At 39.9% G+C, this 21,471-nt stretch overlaps 1 protein-coding gene across 1 annotated transcript in view; it reads right to left on the bottom strand.

Annotated features, from left to right (window-relative positions):
- Nucleotides 1–21,471, bottom strand: part of ptprm (protein tyrosine phosphatase, receptor type M) — a gene marked incomplete in the record, with an annotated part of 229,034 nt that overhangs the window by 6,883 nt on the left and 200,680 nt on the right. The window contains 4 exon segments of the mRNA XM_023964783.1: nucleotides 1,687–1,812; nucleotides 4,195–4,326; nucleotides 6,139–6,312; nucleotides 7,765–7,914. Coding sequence (XP_023820551.1) covers nucleotides 1,687–1,812; nucleotides 4,195–4,326; nucleotides 6,139–6,312; nucleotides 7,765–7,914 — 582 coding nt within the window.

The raw sequence follows: 21,471 nt of genomic DNA, 5'->3' as shown, positions 1-21,471 counted from the left end.
GCTTGAAACAAATACCTAAAAAGGTGAATTGGTTGCATTTAAACAAAGAAGTTATTATTATTATTATATAGTGTGTGTATTCAATGTAAATTTTTCTGTGTTTTGAAAAAAATTGTAAGTTTACAAAAACTGATAACTTCCAATTTTTCTAATTTCTTTTACAGTTGAGGTATTGTCTACCAGTCTGCCAATCATGACTTGCTACATACACTGAAAAGGGCTTACGGTTAACCCTTGTGCTATCCTATCCTAGTAACGTTGGGAGTTGGGTCATCCAGACCCACTAGACCAGGGGTCGGCAACCCATGGCTCCGGAGCCACATGTGGCTCTTTCATCCTTCTCTTGCGGCTCCCTGTGACTTTGGAAAATAATGAGTATTTTATAATAATTAAATTTTATTTTAGTCTGTTCATTTATCATGGCATTTCAAAGGCGCTGATGGCTCCGTACGAAGTGCGAGCCGCGTAAAAAACAGCTTCCTTAATGAGCTCGTATTTATCGGGCGAGACCTGCAGAGCTGATAGCAGGAGGAGACACGTGGGGCGACTTCAATAAACACTCCGATCTTCTGCCGGGAACTTGACGTGCCGCGGGGAAGAGACTGATGACAGACTGAGTTCGCGCCAGCGTTGCCAGATAGTCACAGGTTTCCAGCCGAAAAGTCATCTGAAAACCGCCAGACCCAGCCAAAAACCGGCCAACACAGCTTTTGTTGATGTTTTTTTTCGTACTGGACTGATAAAATAAAAGATTTTTCTAAATAAAAGATAGTTCAGACTAATAATAAAATGTTTAAAATATTGAATATTTCTTCAGCGGGCCGCCTTCTTCCATTCATTTGCTTAACCCGCTCTATCCCCGCTATAACCTGCGTCCGGTTCTTTCATCCTTGTGCTGCGCTGGAGCGACCCGACTACCGTATTTTGCGCTCTCTGTGTCGGACACACTGAGGAGCGCGGGGGAAACAACTCTCAGCTACAGAGGATGTGAACAGGTGAACAGGTAGAGAGGAAAAGCAGGTGGAGAGGCGGAGGAGGGGCTTTGGCATCAAACTCTGTCAGAGAGATGCAAACACGGGCGTCAGATTGAGACGCAGCTTTCCCTGCAGGAGTTGAAGCAGAGACTTTCTCTGGGATGATTTTATGAACTCAAACATGGAAACATGATTACCAAGTAGAACTCTTCAAAATAATAAACCTGATCTCTCCACATTCTCAGTGTCTACCATGCATTGACAAACACATCGCTCCATGCAGCGATCAGAGCAGAACCAGTAACTCCTCCCACACGCGGCCGCGGTATCATCCTTTAAAGAACATAATGTGCATTTGCAGTGATGTATGCTTCAGACGATGTCCGATTGGCCAATCTACATGTCAATCAAGCCCCGTACTTCTCAGTGAGGATTTTGATTGGCTGGTGGATTGCGCTGAACTTTTTTTCTCCAATGATTTGTGATCTTCACTGGTGTCCATGGATTACATGAAATCTTTCCACCTTTATCCACCTTTGTCATGGTAGGGGGAACACGTTAATGGAAGGGGGGGGGTCATCTAAGATAGCACAAGGGTTATGTGTGTTTGTGAAATGACTACAGTCATTAGAAGAAGAAGAAAAAAGACTTATCAGCATGCAGTGAAGAAAAGCAGTAAAATGTCAAAGAAAAATGAGAAGAAAGACTTTACCCTAGCTGCATTGTAGATCCGGAATATTCTACTGATAATGTCCTCCTCTAAGTCTGCAGAGACAAACTCCACCTGGATAGGTCCGTGACGGTGAACTCCATTTTCTGGCCAGTACTGTGGACACAACTACAGACAAGACAAACACAAAGACAGAGAAAAATAAAGTATTTTTTTTTTTGTTTCATGGTTGACCTCATAGTTTAAAATAATGTGTTGATGTTAATGACATCGACTGGCTTGTGTAAAAAAATATCTAAGACACCAAAAGACCAAAAAAACTATTTTATGTAAAGAGTGATTTTGTTAAAATTAAATTCAGTGACCGTTTGAAACACATATTTGACCAAATCAGGTGTGGTTTCCACTCTACCTGCCCATATGTTTAAGTGTTGCTAGATTGTGAACCGCACATTGCTCTCAGTGGCCTGGCAGCTCCGATGCTATTGTTGTATAAATATGTGTAATGAGAGCATGTCTGATATAAGAAAGACTCGCGTGTCAAAGGTACATTTTAGAGGAAGATCTTTTCTTATGAACTGAAGGAGACTTGATAATAGATTTGCAGAAAGTCTAACAGCCAAATTAAAAAGTAGTATTTTGAAGAGTCAGTGAAGGTTCCCATTAATCAAGGTAACTTTGTCTTGCAGATGATTCATGGCAACAGGACTTAAAATCTTCAAGATTTAAAAAAAAAAAAAAAGATTTAAAGACTACTGAAGTCAGTTGGATAAGTGGCGAAACTTTTTAATAAAGAAAATTTTAAGTCTAGTCATTTTAAAGAGAACAAATAATTTGTCTTTCTGAAGCTCATGTTTTCATGTCATGGTTTTAAAGCAAGGGGACCCAATCAATGCATAGCTTCAGAATGTCCCAAAACCTTAAATAACACTTCAAGATGTTGAAGGACATCTTATTTGAAAAGCAAATCAATGGTTTTAAACATAGTGTAATAGTAAGAACTCTCTCCTCACAGGGAGAAGACCCGGGTTCATGTTTCAGCTGGGTTCTTTATGTGTGGAGTCTGCATATTCTCCTCGTGCATGTGTGTATGTACTCTGGGCACTTGTTTCCTAACACAGTCCAAAAACATGCTTCAAATGTTGATTAATGATTGTCCCATAGGTGTGAATGTGAGTGCTTGTAGTTGTGTGTCTGTGTGGCCCTAAACTGGACTGGTAATCCACCCAACAGTGGCTGGATTCAGTTAACACTGTGAGGGGGATTAAGCAGGTTTCAGAAATGGATGCATGGGTGGGCATGTATCTTGGTAAAACTTAAAGATTAAACTGTGGCAACTCAAAACCTTTAAAGAATATACTATAGATGTCATAATCTTTTCAGACACATCACTTTAATAGACTACAAAGTCTGTAAGAGTTCTGGTACATCGCCTGTCCGTCCTGGGGGAGGATCCCTCCTTCATGTGGACACTCCTGAGGTCCTTTTTTTTTCCAGAATAGTTTTTTTAGGAGATTTTTCTTAACGTGAAGGTGAATGAGGGTCTAAGGGCAGGGATGTCCAATTTAGTTTTGTCTGTTGAGTTTAGTTTAGAATTTACCTATTGAGTTTTATGACTTCATGTTCTTTATGATTTTATGTTTACTATACAATTGGCATGAAGCCTGTTGAGATGACTGTTGTCATGATATTGGGCTACATAAATAAAATAGAATTGAATGGAATGGGGAACAATTTCAAAAGAGAAAACTTTACCCTTACCCTTATTATTCCTCAAATGATGATGGACAGTTGTGCCCTGCCACTGCTAGAGAGGGGGAGTTACAAAAATGTTCTTGCTCTTTACAATGCAGTCACATAGTCCAGAGCCCACAGGTGGACACTATTACCACACCCAGCAAACTGCAGCCTCACTGAAACCCGTTCTACAGAAGGGATTACAAGCATTTTCTTCTCATCTTGCAGTAAACAGAGATGCACCGTGGATGTGGCTGTTTCAGTACCACTTTTGAAGTTTATTACAAGTCTATCAAAAGTTATCCGATTCAACAGATGTTTAAGTAAAATTGTTGATCGAGAATATGGTAAGCTTCAACCATTAACCAACCCCACACCCACCCAATATTTCCCACCTGAGCTTCTTTCCTGGCTGAATGACTGGCTGGCTCCAATAAGAATATTGAATGAAAGGACTTTTCTACTTAGCCAGGCAGTCAGTGAGTCATCAAGTGAGATGGGATTTGGACTGGAAGAGCAGCCCAGCCTCAGACTTTGATCCCAGGGAGCAGTGACAGGGCTTCAAGCTGAGAAAGCAGGAAATATTGCTCTCGTCTGTCTGTCTTCACTTTCGGTATCCTCTTTTCTATCTACTTCTTTGTAAGTCTACCCAGAATACATAAACATCTACAATGTGTTTTACCCCTCAGAGCGTAGACACACTTCTCACAACAGATCTGCTTTATGCTGCTTGTTAGTAGTTCTCTTGAGTAATGTGTCAGAGTAAATGTGTGTGCTACTTTTGTTAGAGCTGTGAAGTCAGGCTGAGCTTACCTGAGCTGGATCCACATCATTGAGCATTACTATGGATGTGCAGTGGTAGTCCAGCACCAATCTCCAGAAGTCCTTTACTGTGTTTGGCAGAGGGTGCTGGGTCACAATGAATGCAGATGGCTGCTTGTAACTCTGGAGGAGAGTAGAAAAATGTTGAAGTCCAGGGAACCAAAATGAAAATACACACTGAAGGTTGCTAAACTATCGCTTTGTTACATTAACAATTTATTCTGAAAAAAAGTCTAAAATGACCATCTGCTGATCTGAAGCTTTTTTGTGATTGGGCTCGATCTCTTTGCAGATTAAATTGGTGCAGCCAGCTTGTAATGAGGTTTATGGCTCCTGGCTTTAACAGACTTCAACCCTTTTCAAAAAACGTCACCCACTCACATACATACCAGAGCCAAAAACCCCCTCACCTATGAAGATGTTCATCTTTCAATTATCTTTTTTTTTAACTTGTCCTGACCAACAACTGAGCGAACAGATGAAAGCTAAAGAAGGCCTTTTGTGTGGAACAGGTTTTACTATTACTAAAAGAGGTAATGCATTTTTGGGTAACCAGGGTGTAAATTTATATATATATATATATATATATATATACTGATGCATAGCTATATTTCATGGTAGGTGTGAATGTTTATATATTTATATGTGCTTGGAGCTGTACAGCATCAACAGGACTCTAAGAGCCTTGACAGTAAACTCGATAAAGCTGTGGAAATCACATATTCTTTCTAATTTAGTTTCTGTACATTACCACAGTGGATTTTAAATAAAACAAATCAGATGCCATTGAAGTGCAGAATGTCAGCTTTTATTCCATGGGTTGAAAGATTTATGCACTTAAATATGCCTATTGGAATCATGTAAAAAAGATTAAAAAAAACCCTAACCAAAGAATCAGAACTCCATTAAATAGGCATGCATGTATGAGTAGCTTAGCCACAGGAAGTATCTTCCAAACTAGCAATCACACCTATGCGAGGGATGGGAGCGTTGACTTTTTCTTTGAATAAAAACAAGTGAACAAATGAACTCTGAGCTTGCTGTCATTCCGGGAGGCTTGACGAAGGAACTTCAACCACTGGACATCGGTGTGAACAGAGCATTTAAAGTGAGGTTGAGAACGGCGTGGGAGTGATGGATGACAGATGGTGAACACACCAAGACTTGAAGCCAGCACCGGGCAAGTTACACCACACTTTGTGAATGGATTGTAGAGGCTTGGGCTAACGTGTCTGCTTGCACTGTTCTTCGAGCTTTCATTCATGAGGAGCTGCACGGCAATGAGACTGACTCTTACAATGACGAAAGGGAACCTGGCGTGTTTGATAGAAATTTAGCCCAGCTGATCATTTCAGATACAGAAGATGAGGACTCACAACACACCTTGTTTTGCTCCCGCTGGCTTTTTTAAAACACACACTAGCACGCATGTTTTACCAGTATGTTTAAAAGGATTCAGCAGGGTTTATTGTCATATGCACAGTAAGGAAATGGGTTTCCCTGTACAATGAGATGCTCACTTTGCTGTTCCCTCTGAATGTCAAAAGGTTAAAGGTAAAATAAAATAAAGATAGGGTAGGACATTTACAGGATATCTGAAACATTCACACCAAGCATGAAATATAACTATGCATCAGTAAATGGCTAAACCTGTATACAAATCAGCTGTTGTTCAAATTCAACTGAGAATAACTGTGCAAAAGAGACTTTCATAAGCTAAACGGTGTTATACACATAGATGTTGAATGTGTGTTCAACACAAACCTAACCCTGACCTGCTAAAAGTTTACCATGTGGAAGGCTCATCCAAATCAAGATTTTTTTTAAGTATTTTGACAGGAAGACTTAAATGTCAGAAAAACCACACATCAAACAGGCAGAGGCACCTAAGGGGCTTTGATCAGAAATGCTGGCCTAATATTGTTTCAAACTTACATCCATGAGGGCAGCATTGATGTAGTTGGAGCTCTCTCCATCAATGGTGATCAGAAAGGGGAGGCAGCGATCAGGAGGCAGGACATCCATGCAGCGGTTCTTCTCATGGTTTCGAGGCAGCAGGGCAATACTGCAATCCTCCACTCGGAGTGTGGGAGTCACCATATTTAGAGTCTGTCAAGTTTAAAACCAGATCATAATTTAGAAAGGGACCTGATGATTGAGAAATGGGCCTCAAGTGTGCTTATTATTTGCCACTATGGTAATTACCAATCAAAGTTAGGGATGACCCAATCCGACTATTTTGGCCCAGATCCAATAAAGATTTTTGTGATTTTGATAATAATACCAAGTCTTGATCCGGTACTTTTGCAACACGTTTGAAAAGTGTACAAATGTAATAGACAGATCCAATTTTTCCCTGTTTTTTATTTTATTTCTGAGCCTTCTTTTATATTTTAATTCTAAAACAGATGGAGCTTCAACAATCAAGTGAAAATAGTGCAACAATCAACTAGAATTTTTTTTCCGAACAATTAACTAGTAAAAATACGTGATAATTAGTCATGTGAGAACAATTGGTGACTGTAGCTTTAAGATCCTCAGAACATTTTTGATCACATGTGATTCAAATCTCCATTAAAAATTCTTCAAGATAATGATGACTTTCTTTTGAAATTGTTGTTGTAATATAAATATGACAACATCAGTGAAACCATTTAATGTTTTTTTTTTTTTCAGATTCTTGGTTTTCTTTTTTTAACCTTCACCAAAAAAGCGATTATTCAGCATAAACCGGGCTCTGTCAAAGAGAATTTAAAAAAGAGGCATTCAAAAAGAGCTCGGGTATTAAGGGGTTAAAGAGATTTTCTTTGAGCATGCAGCATCTCCCTGCCGTCTGTCGGCAGCACTGAGAGAGCCGTTCACATTAAAGAGAAATAAACACCCAATATTTTTTTATTAAAATGCCATTGTAGGTCATTGTTTGTGTTAAGACAGACTAACAGAGACTCTTGCTCTCAGTTGAAAACGTTTATTAAAAGTCATTGATCCCGGAAGTCCAAAATCTGTGAACAACTTGCTTTACCGAATTGTTTTTGTATGCCTCCTCCTCAAATTGCTGCCACATTCTGCGCTTTACAGGAATAAAATGTCACGAGTCGTTCATGAAACACAGACTTCTACTGGAGCATTTATCTGGAATAATAAGCTTAAAATATAAAGCACTGAATATGATAACAATAAATTAAATGTTCAATCCTGATCAGGGTACAACATCCAATTCCAATCATGTCTGCATCTACGGGATCTGGCCCAATTTCCGATCACATGATCGGATCGGAACATACCTGAAAACATTTTGAATTAATTGCACTAGCAATCACTTTGACTCCTGTGATGTGAGTGCAATGAAGCTTGTTTGATGATGCTATGTCATAAAAGACTGATTGGTCCAAAGTGGGAAACCACTATCACAGAACAAAAAAAAGTAAAAAAAAAAGACCCTGGTTGTCCCAGAAGGGGACTGTACCATAAATAAGGTGACAACATGTTTGTTTTGAGAATTACCTTGTATTCAAATAAATGTGCTCTTTTAGCAATAAATGGTCCCTGTGCAGGACTTACCCTAAACTCCTCTTTAATAGGACTGGAGTTGGTCTGCGGGTCCAGGCGGTTCATGTCATAGTAGACAGAGCGCAGCTGGCTGGCAGGAATGATGGTGTCCCCACATAGACACGCCTCCAAGATTGCATCGTGTATGAAGACATATTGCTCCTGAAAAAACAGCATCATCATTGTAAAGCAATCAAGTATCCTGGAGCTAGAAGATTTTCCCCAAAGCTAATGACACATTTTGCTTTTTAATCAAAACTGTGAGACGTTATTTAGCAGTTTTGCTTTAAGAATTTCATGATGATTTCTCAACTTTATTATATATTTATTTTAATAAAGCCTATTTTATGATTAATATTTGTCATTCCATGTGTTTTACTGTTGCCTTGTACAGTATATATTTGTATTTTCTTTGCTGATTTAGTTCTCATTTAAAACTTTTGAATATTTTCAGTTTTTTTTGTTGACTAAGTATTTTTGTGGAACTTTTAGCCTTTTCAAAGGAATTTTAATGATCCTATTACATCTTGATACTTTTTATATGGGTCAATGGTAGCTGCCAGTCAACCAAAGTAAACACCTAGCAACAGAAGAAGCTCTCACTGTACATCAAGTCATGTAAGCTGAGGCAAGAAATTGCAAAATATTTCTGCTTCCTCTTCCTCCTGAAGTCACTCAGTCAAGTGGTTGAGTTGATGACACAGCTTGATACAAATCTATTCTGAAGTGACATTTTCTGCTGACACTTCCTTGTCACTTCGAACCAAAATCCACTCGTTGCACAGGGGTCACTGATTTACAGACTGAAGCAAACATGTGTCGCAAATTACCGTTGAGTGGAGACAGAGACGTGAACTGTTGACCCAAAGATTAGATTGCTCTGTTCTGGATCAGCAGGTCATCAATTTATAAGTTTTCAGGATTACAAATTTCCTAAACTTTATTTATAAAAGTAAAATATATTTTTCCATGGCCATATTTAAGTAAGATACAGACTGGCTTTGAAGCTAAAGACTAAGGAAATGTGCCAATGAGCCAAAATGCCTGCAGGATAAAATGTACATGGTATAGGTCATTGAACTTCAGGAGAATGACTGAACATTTGCTCTCCAGTTGCTCAAATTTGGTTTGCATGTCAGTTATAAAACATTTGACTACTAAGTCCAATGCTGCTTGTCATTTACAGGAAATTGCAATAAAATGATGCATTAAACCACACAATAAACAACTCCAGATGGTCAATGTTCAGAAAAGTACCTTTATATCCACAGCGGGAGAAAACTGGAATTTTTGCCAGGAACATGTTCAAACAATAAAATGAGTTCAAATATCTCTCACAAATCTCTAATTCAAAGTCTTAATACCAAATTCAGTGTCAGGATTTTCTCTACAATTATGAAAGCTAGTTTAGGTCTGCAACTTATTAAATGCCATTTGGAAAGAATTATCATTAAGTTGCATGAAGAACCATAGGAATAAACTGATGCTGTATATGATGTATGCACTGTTTCTTAATTTTCTTAATCTAACTTAAATTTTAAATTGTATGCCTTCAACGTAAGCCCTTTATGGGGCCTTAGAAGCATATTAAAACAAACATCTAATTGAAGTTTTCAAATCTATGCATTTTTAATTAAAACTCCCATAAAGCCCTTTGAATGTTTCAAAGTGTTAACCACATGTGACTGTACAGTACAGTTAGTTTGTGTTTATATGGCTTCAGCCATGGCTGAAGCCATATAACTAGAAAAAGAAAATACAATTAAAGCCGCAAGCGGCGTTGTATGGCCCGCAGACGCAACCCGCCCCCACGCCCAACTTTACGCACCACCGCTGACTTCACCGCCCTCACAGCCCGCAAATTAAAAGCTAGTCAAGGCTGGATTTGCTAATTATGCTAACAATGCTAACTATGCTAATGTGGCTAAAAGTGTTAGCATTGCGATCAACATCATCAACTGACTCAGAAAAACACTGTATCTAAAATGCTAATTATGCTAACTATGCTAGCTACGCTAATGTGGCTTAAAGTGCTAGCATTGCGATCAGCATCATCAATGGCCTCAGAAAAATACATTACCTAAAATGCTAATTATGCTAACTATGCTAGCTATGCTAATGTGGCTAAAAGTGCTAGCATAGCGATCAGCATCATCAACTGACTCAGAAAAACACATTACCTAAAATGCTAATTATGCTAACTATGCTAGTTATGCTAACATAGCTAAAAGTGCTAGCATAGCGATCAGCATCATCAACTGACTCAGAAAAACACATTCCTCCATTGGTGAGAGCTATATGTCATAAGTTGATAAAAAAAAACACTTTTTCCAAAATGGCGGCTTTTCTGTTGTTTTTATCTCCATAGCAACCATTTTATGTTTTGGTCCCCTCGGGAGGACGAACAGATTGACGTCAGTTTCGGACAAATCGGTAAAAGTACATTTTTTGTTGTCCTTAGCAACAGTGGTTTTATGCTAACCACGCCCACATTCCTTATATGTCCATATCCAGTGTTTTTCAATGTATTCTGTTTCAGGCATTAATGCATGCATTCAATTTTCACTGTATTGTATTGAAATGCATGGGAGTTATAACAGTGCGCCACTTTGCTAGCTCGCCACGCGCACGCCGTTTAAAATCTACAACTTCTAATTCCAACATTTTTTCCACAGTAGCTTGCCATTGATGCCCAAAAAGTTTTCGAGACGATCGCTGAAAATTCCAACGACAAGTTTACGTTTGAATCCAATGGCACAGGTGTTTTTTATAGAAAATTCAAGATGGTCGCCTTTTCCCGAGGTCAAAGGTCGACGAAACTCCAGAGGTAATTGTAGACTTATGCTACGGACATGCGAGTCAAATTTCGTGAAAATCGCTCAAAAAAAAAGTTCCTTTTTCCATATTGTGTAAAAACGCGAAAAACACAAAATGGCCGATTTTGGCACAAAATGGCCGCCAAACCGTAGGTCGTGTCGCCATCACGTAATGATTTCAAAACTTTCTTTGGATATACCCGACAAAGTTATCTGGGTTTCGCTAGCCGATTCATAAAAAAAAAATCCGAATTTTTTTTTTTTAGCCGAGTCAGCACTTTTTTTTGTGATCGTTTTTTGTTTACCACGGCCACATTCCTTTATCGATTTTGTCGTATCTGACATCGTTTTGTTCAGTGTGGCCCAGGGAATCGTATAAATTCATTTTCACGACATTCCGATAAAATATGTGCAAGCTAGCTAAAATGGCGACGGTTGCGAATTCGCCACGCGCACGCGTTTCAAGATCTACAACTTTTAATTCCAACATTTTGTCCACAATTGATTGCCATTGATGCCCAAGAAGTTTCAAAAAGATCGATGAAAATTCCTAGGACGAGTTTTCGTTTGAATATCTTACTAAAGGTGCTTTTTTATGAAAATTCAAGATGGCCGCCCCTTCCCAAGGTCAAAGGTCAACAAAACTTCTTTGGTAGTTGTAGAATCGTGTTTGTGGCATGTGTGTGCAATTTCGTGAAAATCGCTTGAACAAAAGTGTCGTTTTCCCATATTGTGAAAAAACACGAAAATCGCCATTTCTCTGAGTTCGCCACAAAATGGCCGCCAAGCCGTAGGTCGTGTGGCCATCCCATAATGATTTCATAACTTCTTTGGGATATCTCCAACACGCATGTTTTGGTTTTGTAACTGTATTTCAAAATATTTTTTTTTGGCCCCATAAGCGATTTTCGGCCCATTCATTTTTTTTACGGGAACGCTCGCCGTGATGTCATCGTCGTGGGGGGGGTGACGTTCTCTTTGCCGAAAATTCATTTTCAATTTATCCCAGGTGTGTGCCAATTTTGGTGAGTTTTCGGGTATGTGGCGGGGGTCAAATTTGAGCTCAAAGGCGCAGATAGAAAGCGGAATAATAATAATAATTAAAGCCGCAAGCGGCGTTGTATGGCCCGCAGACGCAACCCGCCTTCCAAGCCCAACTCTACGCACCACCGCCCACTTTTGATAATGGCTAGTCAAAACTGCATATGCTAATTATGCTAACTATGCTAGCTATGCTAATGTGGCTAAAAGTGCTAGCATAGCGATCAGCATCAACTCTCTCAGAAAAACACATTACTTAAAATGCTAATTATGCTAACTATGTTAGTTATGCTAACATAGCTAAAAGTGCTAGCATAGCGATCAGCATCATAAACTGACTCAGAAAAACACATTCCTCCATTGGTGAGAGCTATATGTCATAAGTTGATAAAAAACCCACTTTTTCCAAAATTGTGGCTTTTCTGTTAATTTTATCTCCATAGCAACCATTTTATGTTTCGGTCCCCTCGGGAGGACGAACAGATTGACGTCAGTTTCGGACAAATCGATAAAAGTAAACTTTTTGTTGTCCTTAGCAACAGTGGTTTTATGCTAACCACGCCCACATTCCTTATATGTCCAGATCCAGTGTTTTTCAATGTATTCAGTTTCAGGCATTAATGCATGCATTCAATTTTCACTGTATTGTATTGAAATGCATGGGAATTATAACACTGCGCCACTTTGCTAGCTTGCCACGCGCACGCCATTCAAAATCTACAACTTCTAATTCCAACATTTTTTCCACAGTAGCTTGCCATTGATGCCCAAAAAGTTTCGAGACGATCGATGAAAATTCCAACGACAAGTTTACGTTTGAATCCGGTGGCAAAGGTGTTTTTTATAGAAAATTCAAGATGGCCGCCTTTTCCCGAGGTCAAAGGTCGACGAAACTCCAGAGGTGATTGTAGACTTACGCTAGGGACATGCGCGTCAAATTTCGTGAAAATCGCTCGAAAAAAAGTTCATTTTTCCATATTGTGTAAAATCGCGAAAAACTCAAAATGGCAGATTTTGGCACAAAATGGCCGCCAAACCGTGGGTCGTGTCGCCATTAGGTAATGATTTCAAAACTTTCTTTGGATATACCCGACAAAGTTATCTGGGTTTCGCTAGCCGATTCTTAAAAAAAAAATCCGAAATTTTTTTTTTTAGCCGAGTCAGCACTTTTTTTTGCGATCGTTTTTTGTTTACCACGGCCACATTCCTTTATGGATTTTGTCGTATGTGACATCATTTTGTTCAGTGTGGGCCAGGGTATCGCATATTTCAGTTTCAGGCTATTCCGATAAAATATGTGCGAGCTAGCTAAAATGGCGACGGTTGCGAATTCGCCACGCGCACGCGTTTCAAATTCTACAACTTCTAATTCCAACATTTTGTCCACAGTAACTTGCCATTGATGCCCGAGAAGTTTCAAAAAGATTGATAAAAATCCCTAGGACGAGTTTTCGTTTGTATCCGTTACTAAAGGTGCTTTTTTATGAAAATTCAAGATGGCCGCCCCTTGCCAAGGTCAAAGGTCAACAAAACTTCTTTGGTAGTTGTAGAATCGTGTTTGTGGCATGTGTGTGCAATTTCGTGAAAATCGCTTGAACAAAAGTGTCGTTTTCCCATATTGTGAAAAAACACGAAAATCGCCATTTCTCTGAGTTCGCCACAAAATGGCCGCCAAGCCGTAGGTCGTGTGGCCATCCCATAATGATTTCAGAACTTCTTTGGGATATCTCCAACACACGTGTTTTGGTTTCGTTGCTCTAATTTGAAATATTTTTTTTTGGCCCCATAAGCGATTTTCGGCCCATTCATTTTTTTTACGGGAACGCTCGCTGTGATGTCATCGACTTCGGGGGGGTGACGTTCTCTTTGCCGAAAATTCATTTTCAATTTATCCCAGATGTGTGCCAATTTTGGTGAGTTTTCGGGTATGTGGCGGGGGTCAAATTTGAGCTCAACGGATCCGTAAGAAAGAAGAAACGTAAAAAAAAAAAAAAAAATTAAAGCCGCAAGCGGCGTTGTATGGCCCGCAGACGCAACCCGCCTTCCACGCCCAACTCTACGCACTACCGCGGCCCTCTCCGCCCTCACCGCCCACAAATTAAAAGCTAATCAAGGCTGGATTTGCTAATAATGCTAACTATGCTAACTATGCTAATGTGACTAAAAGTCCTAGCATAGCGATCTGCATAATCAACTCTCTCAGAAAAACACATTTCCTAAAATGGTAATTATGCTTACTATGCCAGCTATGCTAATGTGCCTAAATGAGCTAGCATTGCGATTAGCATCATCAACTGACTCAAAAAAACACATTTCCTAAAATGCTAATTATGCTAACTATGCTAGCTATGCTAATGTGGCTAAAAGTGCTAGCATAGTGATCAGCATAATCAACTGACTCAGAAACACACATTACCTAAAATGCTAATTATGCTAACTATGCTAACTATGCTAATGTGGCTAAAAGTGCTAGCATAGCAATCAGCATCTTCAACTGACTCAGAAAAACACATTACCTAAAGTGCTAATTATGCTAACTATGCTAGCTATGCTAAAATAGCTAAAAGTGCTAGCATAGCGATCAGCATCATCAACTGACTCAAAAAAACACATTTCCTAAAATGCTAATTATGCTAACTATGCTAGCTATGCTAATGTGGCTAAAATTGCTAGCATAGCGATCAGCATCATCAACTGACTCAGAAAAACACATTCCTCCATTGGTGAGAGTTATATGTCATAAGTTGCTAAAAAGCCCTCTTTTTCCAAAATGGCGGCTTTTCTGTTGATTTTATCTCCATAGCAACCATTTTATGTTTTGGTCCCCTCGGGAGGACGAACAGATTGACGTCAGTTTCGGACAAATCGGTAAAAGTAAAGTTTTTGTTGTCCTTAGCAACAGTGGTTTTATGCTAACCACGCCCACATTCCTTATATGTCCATATCCAGTGTTTTTCAATGTATTCAGTTTCAGGCATGAATGCATGCATTCAATTTTCACTGTATTGTATTGAAATGCATGGGAGTTATAACAGTGCGCCACTTTGCTAGCTTGCCACGCGCACGCCGTTCAAAATCTACAACTTCTAATTCCAACATTTTTTACACAGTAGCTTGCCATTGATGCCCAAAAAGTTTTGAGACGACCGAAGAAAATTCCAACGACAAGTTTACGTTTGAATCTGGTGGTTAAGGTGTTTTATATAGAAAATTCAAGATGGCCGCCTTTTCCCGAGGTCAAAGGTCGACGAAACTCCAAAGGTGATTGTAGACTTACGCTAGGGACATGCGAGTCAAATTTCGTGAAAGTCGCTCGAAAAAAAGTTCATTTTTCCATATCGTGTAAAAATGCGAATAACTCAAAATGGCAGATTTTGGCACAAAATGGCCGCCAAACCGTAGGTCGTGTGGCCATCACGTAATGATTTCAAAACTTTCTTTGGTTATACCCGACAAAGTTATCTGGGTTTCGTTAGCCGATTCTTAAAAATAAAATCCGAAAAAATTTTTTTTTGCCGAGTCAGCACTTTTTTTTGCGACGGTTTTTTGTTTACCACGGCCACATTCCTTTATCGATTTTGTCGTATGTGACATCGTTTTGTTCAGTGTGGGCCAGGGTATCGCATATTTCAGTTTCAGGCTATTCCGATAAAATATGTGCGAGCTAGCTAAAATGGCGACGGTTGCGAATTCGCCACGCGCACGCGTTTCAAATTCTACAACTTCTAATTCCAACATTTTGTCCACAGTAGCTTGCCATTGATGCCTGAGAAGTTTCAAAAAGATCGATAAAAATCCCTAGGACGAGTTTTCGTTTGTATACGTTACTAAAGGTGCTTTTTTATGAAAATTCAAGATGGCCGCCCCTTCCCAAGGTCAAAGGTCATTGAAACTTCTTTGGTTATTGTAGAATCAGGGTCTTGGCATGTGTGTGCAATTTCGTGACAATCGCATAAACAAAAGTGTCGTTTTCCCATATTGTCAAAAAACACGAAAATCGCCATTTCTCTGAGTTCGCCACAAAATGGCCGCCAAGCCGTAGGTCGTGTGGCCATCCCATAATGATTTCATAAGTTCTTTGGGATATCTCCAACACGCGTGTTTTAGTTTCGTTGCTCTAATTTGAAATTTTTTTTTTTGGCCCCATAAGCGATTTTCGGCCCATTCATTTTTTTTACGGGAACGCTCGCCGTGATGTCATCGTCATGGGGTGGGTGACGTTCTCTTTGCCGAAAATTCATTTTCAATTTATCCCAGCTGTGTGGCAATTTTGGTGAGTTTTCGGGTATGTGGCGGGGGTCAAATTTGCGATCAACGGATCCGTAAGAAAGAAGAAACGTAATTAAAGCCGCAAGCGGCGTTGTATGGCCCGCAGACGCAACCCGCCTTCCACGCCCAACTCTACGCACCACCGCCCTCACCGCCCTCACCGCCCTCACCGCCCTCACTGCCCACTTTTGATAATGGCTAGTCAAAACGGCATATGCTAATTATGCTAACTATGCTAGCTATGCTAATGTGGCTAAAAGTGCTAGCATTGCGATCAGCATCATCAACTGACTCAGAAAAACACATTACTTAAAATGCTAATTATGCTAACTATGCTAGCTATGCTAATGTGGCTAAAAGTGCTAGCATTGTGATCAGCACCATCAACTGACTCAGAAAAACACATTACCTGAAATGCTAATTATGCTAACTATGCTAGCTATGCTAATGTGGCCAAAAGTGCTAGCATAGCGATCAGCATCATCAACTGACTCAGAAAAACACATTACCTAAAATGCTAATTATGCTAACTATGCTAGTTATGCTAACATAGCTAAAAGTGCTAGCATAGCGATCAGCGTCATCAACTGACTCAGAAAAACACATTCCTCCATTGGCGAGAGCTATATTTCATAAGTTGATAAAAAAACCACTTTTTCCAAAATGGCGGCTTTTCTGTTGATTTTATCTCCATAGCAACCATTTTATGTTTTGGTCCCCTCGGGATGACGAACAGATTGACGTCAGTTTCGGACAAATCGGTAAAAGTAAACTTTTTGTTGTCCTTAGCAACAGTGGTTTTATGATAACCACGCCCACATTCCTTATATGTCCATATCCAGTGTTTTTCAATGTATTCAGTTTCAGGCATTAATGCATGCATTCAATTTTCACTGTATTGTATTGAAATGCATGGGAGTTATAACAGTGCGCCACTTTGCTTGCTTGCCACGCGCACGCCGTTCAAAATCTACAACTTCTAATTCCAACATTTCTTACACAGTAGCTTGCCATTGATGCCCAAAAAGTTTTGAGACGATCGAAGAAAATTCCAACGACAAGTTTACGTTTGAATCTGGTGGTTAAGGTGTTTTTTATAGAAAATTCAAGATGGCCGCCTTTTCCCGAGGTCAAAGGTCGACGAAACTCCAGAGGTGATTGTAGACTTACGCTAGGGACATGCGCGTCAAATTTCGTGAAAATCGCTCGAAAAAAAGTTCATTTTTCCATATCGTGTAAAAACGCGAAAAACGCAAAATGGCAGATTTTGGCACAAAATGGCCGCCAAACCGTAGGTCGTGTCGCCATCACGTAATGATTCCAAAACTTTCTATGGATATACCCGACAAAGTTATCTGGGTTTCGTTAGCCGATTCTTAAAAATAAAATCTGAAAAAAAATTTTTTTGCGGAGTCAGCACTTTTTTTTGCGACGGTTTTTTGTTTACCACGGCCACATTCCTTTATCGATTTTGTCGTATGTGACATTGTTTTGTTCAGTGTGGGCCAGGGTATCGCATATTTCAGTTTCAGGCTATTCCGATAAAATATGTGCGAGCTAGCTAAAATGGCGACGGTTGCGAATTCGCCACGCGCACGCGTTTCAAATTCTACAACTTCTAATTCCAACATTTTGTCCACAGTAGCTTGCCATTGATGCCTGAGAAGTTTCAAAAAGATCGATAAAAATCCCTAGGACGAGTTTTCGTTTGTATACGTTACTAAAGGTGCTTTTTTATGAAAATTCAAGATGGCCGCCCCTTCCCAAGGTCAAAGGTCAACGAAACTTCTTTGGTTATTGTAGAATCAGGGTCTTGGCATGTGTGTGCAATTTCGTGACAATCGCATAAACAAAAGTGTCGTTTTCCCATATTGTCAAAAAACACGAAAATCGCCATTTCTCTGAGTTCGCCACAAAATGGCCGCCAAGCTGTAGGTCGTGTGGCCATCCCATAATGATTTCAAATCTTCTTTGGGATATTTCCAACACGCGTGTTTTGGTTTCATAACTGTATTCCAAAATATTTTTTTTTGGCCCCATAAACGATTTCCGGCCCATTCATTTTTTTTACGGGAACGCTCGCTGTGATGTCATCGACTTCGGGGGGGTGACGTTTTCTTTGCCGAAAATTCATTTTCAATTTATCCCAGATGTGTGCCAATTTTGGTGAGTTTTCGGGTATGTGGCGGGGGTCAAATTTGAGCTCAACGGATCCGTAAGAAAGAAGAAACGTAATAAAAAAAATAATAATGAAACAAAGCAGAAACAATATAGAAGTTTTTGCAGTCAGGTGGCCTATGTATTTCAATGCGGCCTGTCTTTTACTATAGGCTGGGCATGTCTTTTTGGCTTTAAACCCTTCCTTTGAGGGCTTTTTAGGGCTTTTTTGGCTTTTTGTCGTCATTTTTGCGACTACAATTTTGTCGTTTGTGCGGGGGTGTTGTGCGTGTGTGTGTCTATTTTTGTTGTGTTACACAATTGTCGTGTCGTTTTGTGCTTTGGGCGACTTTTGACCCCATTTTTTGGCGTTTTGACGCGTTTTTTTGACGTTTTGGACCTTTTTGAGTGTTCGACCCTCGTACCAGTTACAATATGGTCCTTGCACTCTGTGAGTGCTGCGGGCCATAATTAAAGCCGCAAGCGGCGTTGTATGGCCCGCAGACGCAACCCGCCTTCCACGCCCAATTCTACGCAACACCGCGGCCCTCTCCGCCCTCACCGCCCTCACCGCCCACAAATTAAAAGCTAGTCAAGGCTGGATTTGCTAATAATGCTAACTATGCTAACTATGCTAATGTGACTAAAAGTCCTAGCATAGCGATTAGCATAATCAACTCTCTCAGAAAAACACATTACCTACAATGCTAACTATGCTAACTATGCTAGCTATGCTAATGTGGCTAAAAGTGCTACCATTGCGATCAGCATCTTCAACTTACTCAGAAAAAAACATTACCTAAAATGCTAATTATGCTAACTATGCTAGCTATGCTAATGTGGCTAAAAGTGCTAGCATAGCGATCAGCATCATCAACTGACTCAGAAAAACACATTACTTAAAATGCTAATTATGCTAACTATGCTAGCTATGCTAACATAGCTAAAATTGCTAGCATAGCGATCAGCATCATCAACTGACTCAGAAAAACACATTACCTAAAATGCTAACTATGCTAGCTATGCTAATGTGGCTAAAAGTGCTAGCATAGCGATCAGCATCATCAACTGACTCAGAAAAACACATTCCTCCATTGGTGAGAGTTATATGTCATAAGTTGCTAAAAAGCCCACTTTTTCCAAAATGGCGGCTTTTCTGTTGATTTTATCTCCATAGCAACCATTTTATGTTTTGGTCCCCTCGGGAGGACGAACAGATTGACGTCAGTTTCGGACAAATCGGTAAAAGTAAACTTTTTGTCGTCCTTAGCAACAGTGGTTTTATGCTAACCACGCCCACATTCCTTATATGTCCATATCCAGTGTTTTTCAATGTATTCAGTTTCAGGCATTAATGCATGCATTCAATTTTCACTGTATTGTATTGAAATGCATGGGAGTTATAACAGTGCGCCACTTTGCTAGCTTGCCACGCGCACGCCGTTCAAAATCTACAACTTCTAATTCCAACATTTTTACACAGTAGCTTGCCATTGATGCCCAAAAAGTTTTGAGACGATCGAAGAAAATTCCAACGACAAGTTTACGTTTGAATCTGGTGGTTAAGGTGTTTTTTATAGAAAATTCAAGATGGCCGCCTTTTCCCGAGGTCAAAGGTCGACGAAACTCCAAAGATGATTGTAGACTTACGCTAGGGACATGCGAGTCAAATTTCGTGAAAATCGCTCGAAAAAAAGTTCATTTTTCCATATCGTGTAAAAACGCGAAAAACTCAAAATGGCAGATTTTGGCACAAAATGGCCGCCAAACCGTAGGTCGTGTGGCCATCACGTAATGATTTCAAAACTTTCTTTGGATATACCCGACAAAGTTATCTGGGTTTCGTTAGCCGATTCTTAAAAATAAAATCCGAAATTTTTTTTTTTGCCGAGTCAGCACTTTTTTTTGCGACGGTTTTTTGTTTACCACGGCCACATTCCTTTATCGATTTTGTCGTATGTGACATCGTTTTGTTCAGTGTGGGCCAGGGTATCGCATATTTCAGTTTCAGGCTATTCCGATAAAATATGTGCGAGCTAGCTAAAATGGCGACGGTTGCGAATTCGCCACGCGCACGCGTTTCAAATTCTACAACTTCTAATTCCAACATTTTGTCCACAGTAGCTTGCCATTGATGCCTGAGAAGTTTCAAAAAGATCGATAAAAATCCCTAGGACGAGTTTTCGTTTGTATACGTTACTAAAGGTGCTTTTTTATGAAAATTCAAGATGGCCGCCCCTTCCCAAGGTCAAAGGTCAACAAAACTTCTTTGGTAGTTGTAGAATCGTGTTTGTGGCATGTGTATGAAATTTCGTGAAAATCGCTTGAACAAAAGGGTAGTTTTCCCATATTGTCAAAAAACACGAAAATCGCCATTTCTCTGAGTTCGCCACAAAATGGCCGCCAAGCCGTAGGTCGTGTGGCCATCCCATAATGATTTCATAACTTCTTTGGGATATCTCCAACACGCGTGTTTTGGGTTCGTAACTGTATTCCAAAATATTTTTTTTTGGCCCCATAAGCGATTTTCGGCCCATTCATTTTTTTTACGAGAACGCTCGCCGTGATGTCATCGTCGTGGGGGGGTTGACGTTTTCTTTGCCGAAAATTCATTTTCAATTTATCCCAGATGTGTGCCAATTTTGGTGAGTTTTCGGGTATGTGGCGGGGGTCAAATTTGAGCTCAAAGACGCCGTTAGAAACAATAATAATAATAATAATTAAAGCCGCAAGCGGCGTTGTATGGCCCGCAGACGCAACCCGCCTTCCACGCCCAACTCTACGCACCACCGTCCTCACCGCCCACGTTGATAAAGGGTAGTCAAAATTGCTCAAAATGCTAATTATGCTAACTATGCTAACTATGCTAATGTGGCTAAAAGTGCTAGCATTGCGATCAGCATCATCAATTGACTCAGAAAAACACATTACCTAAAATGCTAATTATGCTCACTATGTTAGCTATGCTAACATAGCTAAAAGTGCTAGCATAGCGATCAGCATCATCAACTGACTCAGAAAAACACATTCCTCCATTGGTGAGAGCTATATGTCATAAGTTGATAAAAAACCCACTTTTTCCAAAATGGCGGCTTTTCTGTTGATTTTATCTCTATAGCAACCATTTTATGTTTTGGTCCCCTCGGAAGGACGAACAGATTGACGTCAGTTTCGGACGAATCGGTAAAAGTAAACTTTTTGTTGTCCTTAGCAACAGTGGTTTTATGCTAACCACGCCCACATTCCTTATATGTCCATATCCAGTGTTTTTTCAATGTATTCTGTTTTCAGGCATTATTGCATGCATTCAATTTTCACTGTATTGTATTGAAATGCGGTAGTTATACAGTGCGCCACTTTGCTAGCTTGCCACGCGCACGCCGTTCAAAATCTACAACTTCTAATTCCAACATTTTTTCCACAGTAGCTTGCCATT

Source organism: Oryzias latipes, chromosome 17 (genome assembly GCF_002234675.1).
Source record: "Oryzias latipes chromosome 17, ASM223467v1".
In the NCBI taxonomy this organism is placed as follows: domain Eukaryota; kingdom Metazoa; phylum Chordata; class Actinopteri; order Beloniformes; family Adrianichthyidae; genus Oryzias; species Oryzias latipes.
This window is presented reverse-complemented; position numbering and strand designations above follow the sequence as displayed.